Raw genomic sequence first — 5,059 nt, 5'->3', positions numbered from 1 at the left:
ACACACTCCATCACACACACACACACTGTCACACACCATCACACACCGTCCCACCCTCACACACCATCACAGACACACACCATCACACACCATCACACCATCACACACCATCACACACCATCACACCATCACACACACACTATTACACACCATCACACACCATCACACCCTCACACACCATCACAGACACACACCATCACACACCATCACACCATCACACACCATCACACACCATCACAATATCACACACACACTGTTACAGACCATCACATACCATCACACACCATCACACCATCGCACACACACCATCACATGCCATCACACCATCACACTATCACACACCATCACACCATCACACACCATCACACACCATCACACCATCACACACCATCACACCATCACACACACAACATCACACCATCACACCATCACACCATCACACACACATCATCACAGACACACAACATCACACCATCACACCATCACACACACATAATCACAGACACACACCATCACACCGTCACACCATCACACCATCACACCATCACACAATACAGATGCTGAGAAGTGAACTAGAAACAGAGAGATCACATAAAATAACTTTGTCATATGGTCAACAGTACATTTCTATTTATTGTCTGTGTTAGAACTTACACGTAGCTTCATCTATTATCATATAAAATAGAATTTGTTCATAAAATCTCAAATACATTGACTTTTACTGACCACAGTCACCAATAATAATAAAAACTAATCTCGGTTACCCAGAAGTAAAAGTATGTTGTGAATGTTTTGTAATTTCCTGTTCTACTTCGGGGAAATGCCGTTAACAATTGTGATGACCTTTGTGCAAGGGAAGGAAGTGATGTCTCCTCCCTCTCAAATGGAAACTCTCGGCCAAACCCCTCCTTTTTGCGATTTTCACCCGTGTTTAACATGCCCAAGAAGCGCATTTTAGTTTTCATACATTTTTTACGATACAGCCAATATTCACTTTGTGGCTGTGGAAATTATTTTTCATCCGCACACGGGCTTGACAATCACTACAACCGTTTAAAAAACACCTTCGCCTAATCCTCATTTGTCCAAATAATGAACAACAAAACCCCCAAACTAGGAACTACTGCTGCTCGTATCACACAATTATACATGAGCCTTGACAGATTCATCTGTCCACAAGAGATTTGTAGAAACCTAATGGACAAGGTTCATTACAACAAAGTTATCATTGAATTAGTCAAAAAATATATAAAAAAATTATAATAAACATGTCAAAATCTTCTGAAAAAGAAGATTATGAACCATAACCAGAAGTCCATCCGCTCAGAAGAATCAGTCATTGTAGCAGATCAGAAGAACACATGAGAGGTGGTCCCAGCAAGCCTTCACTTGGGGAACCTGGGTCCAGGGCTGGGGTGGCTGAACCTGGGCAGCCTGCACACCACACAGGGGCAGAGTGGCCCTCCAGGAGCCCCAGCAGAGCCCCACTGCACTGGGGCCATGGGGCCCTCCAAGTGGCCAGGAGGCAACAGAGGACACTTGGAGGAGGAGGAGGAGGAGGCTGAGGTCAGGAGAGATTCTGGGGAGAGGAGAAGCTGACTGGGGCCGGTGAGGAGGGGCCAACCCCCGGCCAGGAGCAGCCTGGGGACAGGCCCCGTGTTCACCCCCACACCAACCCCCACCCCAACACTCACCTCCCCCAGGAGCCGGCGCATCTCTTGCAGAGACGAGCCCAGAAGGAGGATGTAGTTACGGGCCAGGACCAAGGTGGAGATTTTGGAGAGCCTGCGTCCAGGTGGGGCCCCTGACTGCTGCTGGTGGGAGTGTGGCCCCTGGGAGGAGGACGAGGAGGAAGGAGAGGAGGAGGCGTAAGGCACCATCACCTCCCTCAGAGCGTCCATGGCGACGTTCAGGTCCTGCATCCTCTTCCTCTCCCGGCTGTTGATCTTCCTCCTTAGATCCTGCTGCTCTTCGGGGCTCAGCTCCCGCGGTGGCTTGCCTGGTCTCTGGGGCCCCAGAGGCCCCCCCATGGCCCTAAGCCTGCCCCCATGACCAGCACCAAGCCCTAGAGGACACCTGGAGGAGAAGTCCTGGAGGTGGGCCCCCTGGGAGCAGAGAGGGAGAGGCTGCTCCTGATGGGCCCTGGTCATGGGGTTAGGTAGAACATTCATGGTCCTGATCGACACTGGAGATGGCTATGTCTGAGACGACAGAAAAACTACACTGGAGATGACTTGTCTGAGATGAAACCTACACGTCACACAAGTGAAGAAGAGTCAGTCTTCTGTGAGTGCTCAGTTCTGCAATCAAGCAATTCAGCTTTACTCCTCTTCCATTAACCCTTTAGTCCCACACTGTCCTGACATTCTGGTCCAGTGTTGACATCACTCCTTGGCTGTGGAAGAATCTTCTTTGCCTCACTGAATAGAAAGGAAAAATTACCCAGCCAACAGTATGATGAGTCAGTAAGTGACCCGTCGGTCTCAGTGTTGGTGTCACAAGTCTTCCAGAGTTCTCTACGTGTTGAAAGCTGCCTCTGTCTCCGTCTCTCCTCTGTGAGTGTCTGGAGTTTCAGTGCTCCTTCATCTCACTTCCCCCCCCGGTTGTCTGAAGAGAATGACAAGGCAGACAGAGCTGAGCTGAGCTAAACGCTCCCCTCACATCACATCTCATCCTCCCCTAACTCTGCTGCTGCTCGGACCCCTCCCCTTCACACCCAATCAGACTTCTGCTCTCTGGACTTAACACCCAAGGTGTGGGAAACACCCCATATCAACATATACTGTACCTACCCTGATTTACTACTTCTCGTAGTCAACAACGCTAGGCAATTGTTTCCTTGTTGGCTTTTCTGTTTCTGGGAGAGAGGAATGGAGCTAGAGAGAAATAATGAAATAGATAGGACTAGTGTGTAGAATGACGTAATAGACTGAGGGTGTGTGTGTGTGTGTGTGTGTGTGTGTGTGTGTGTGTGTGTGTGTGTGTGTGTGTGTGTGTGTGTGTGTGTGTGTGTGTGTGTGTGTGTGTGTGTGTGTGTGTGTGTGTGTGTGTGTGTGTGTGTGTGTGCGTGCGTGGGTGCGTGTGTGTGCCTGCGTGACACATTCTCAGTCTTTACTAGGGACAGAGGAGGACATTGTCACAGCAGAGATGACAATGATGAATACATTACTAACCCTTTTACAGTAAAGACACAGAAAATGCACTGTGGTGAAAAAACACAGTACTGTAAAACACAGTACTGTAAAACACAGTACTGTAAAACACAGTACTGTAAAACCAATATAGCTGTAATACATTTTGCACAATCCCCCCCCCCCCCCCCCCCCCCAAAATAAAAAAAAGTAAAAAGTTGTTCTGTACTGTATGGTCTCATTCTACAATGCAGGGAATTTTAATCTGTTCACCTCAAGCAGTTCAATCTCACCTGAAAACTGACTGTGTCACGATTGAATGGATGTGCTACTGTAATCATTGAGGCTTGGAATCCTTCACCCTTCAATTAGTCTCAGCTCATATTGACACAATTAGAAAACAGAGGGTAGGCAATAAGCGTGTATGTTGATAGGACTTTAACAGAGCATCAATGGGTGATAGCTACTGAGCTAACAGATGAATCGGTGTAATGGGTGATAGCTACTGAGCTAATTGCCGTTGTTGTTGTTATTATTGTTGGACTTTCCTCTTTACTCTGAGAGACTATTCTATACGATAACCCAATTGTCTTTAATAGAGGGCTGGGCAGAGGGCTGGGGGCTGGGCAGGGGGCTTGGCAGGGGGCTGGGCTGGGGGCTGGGGGAGGGCTGGGGGCTGGGCAGGGGCCTTGGCAGGGGGCTGGGCTGGGGGCTGGGGAGAGGGCTGGGGACTGGGGAGGGGCTGGGGAGGGGCTGGGCAGGGGGCTGGGGGCTGGGAAGATGTCCAGAAAACCAACAACAGACCAATTGACTTGTAGCACAGGTGAAGGCTGCCTGGCGAACTGCATTAAGTCAGGCTGCAAACCTCAGATGTCCCATTCATAGCAGATCAAAAGGCCAGGGAAGGGGCAATGATGAAGGAAGTAAGTCTCACTATCCCGTTTTTATCTCAATTCTTTCTCCCACCCTCCCTCTCCCATCCACCCACCCTCCATCTCCCCTCCTCCCTCTCCTCTCCATCCTCCAGCCTCCCTCCCTCTACCCTCCACCATCCCTCCATCCCCTCCCACTCCCCTCTACCCTTTCCCCTTCTGGATGTGAGATAGGAAGACTGGGGGTGAGGACAGACATGCAGACTGGGGGTGAGGATAGACATGCAGACTGGGGGTGAGGACAGACATGCAGACTGGGGGTGAGGACAGACATGAAGACTGGGGGTGAGGACAGACATGAAGACTGGGGGTGAGGACAGACATGCAGACTGGGGGTGAGGACAGACATGAAGACTGGGGGTGAGGACAGACATGCAGACTGGGGGTGAGGACAGACATACAAACAGAAAGCAAGTTGTTTAGGATGAAAGCAGAGGGAGAAGCGGGACGAGGGAGAAGCAAGAACGAGGGAGAAGCAAGGACGAGGGAGAAGCAAGAACGAGGGAGAAGCAAGAACGAGGGAGAAGCAAGGACGAGGGAGAAGCAAGGACGAGGGAGAAGCAAGGACGAGGGAGAAGCAAGGACGAGGGAGAAGCAAGGACGAGGTCGAAGTGGGACGAGGGAGAAGCAAGGACGAGGGAGAAGCAAGAACGAGGGAGAAGCAAGGACGAGGGAGAAGCAAGAACGAGGGAGAAGCAAGGACGAGGGAGAAGAAAGGACGAGGGAGGAGCAAGAACGAGGGAGAAGCAAGGACGAGGGAGAAGCAAGGACGAGGGAGAAGCAAGAACGAGGGAGAAGCAAGAACGAGGGAGAAGCAAGAACGAGGGAGAAGCAAGGACGAGGGAGAAGCAAGAACGAGGGAGAAGCAAGGACGAGGGAGAAGCAAGAACGAGGGAGAAGCAAGGACGAGGGAGAAGCAAGGACGAGGGAGAAGCAAGAACGAGGGAGAAGCAAGGACGAGGTCGAAGTGGGACGAGGGAGAAGCAAGGACGAGGG

General features: G+C 50.7%; 1 protein-coding gene across 1 annotated transcript; it reads right to left on the bottom strand.

Moving 5' to 3' along the window:
* Window positions 1–590: 590 nt before the first annotated feature.
* Window positions 591–2,853, bottom strand: LOC109870024 (oligodendrocyte transcription factor 1). Its single transcript, XM_020460340.2, has one exon. It carries the CDS (start codon window positions 2,169–2,171, stop codon window positions 1,386–1,388), a length of 786 nt encoding a protein of 261 aa, XP_020315929.1. The 5' UTR covers window positions 2,172–2,853; the 3' UTR covers window positions 591–1,385.
* Between the last annotated feature and the right edge of the window lie 2,206 nt (window positions 2,854–5,059).

This window comes from Oncorhynchus kisutch, linkage group LG26 (assembly GCF_002021735.2).
Source record: "Oncorhynchus kisutch isolate 150728-3 linkage group LG26, Okis_V2, whole genome shotgun sequence".
NCBI classification, from domain to species: domain Eukaryota; kingdom Metazoa; phylum Chordata; class Actinopteri; order Salmoniformes; family Salmonidae; genus Oncorhynchus; species Oncorhynchus kisutch.
The sequence above is the reverse complement of the archived record's forward strand: the minus strand, read 5'-3'. Positions and strand labels throughout refer to the sequence as shown.

Coding starts and splice junctions, on each gene's coding strand:
- LOC109870024 (XM_020460340.2), bottom strand. CDS start 2,171: ATGAATGTTCTACCTAACCCCATGACCAGGGCCCATCAGGAGCAGCCT.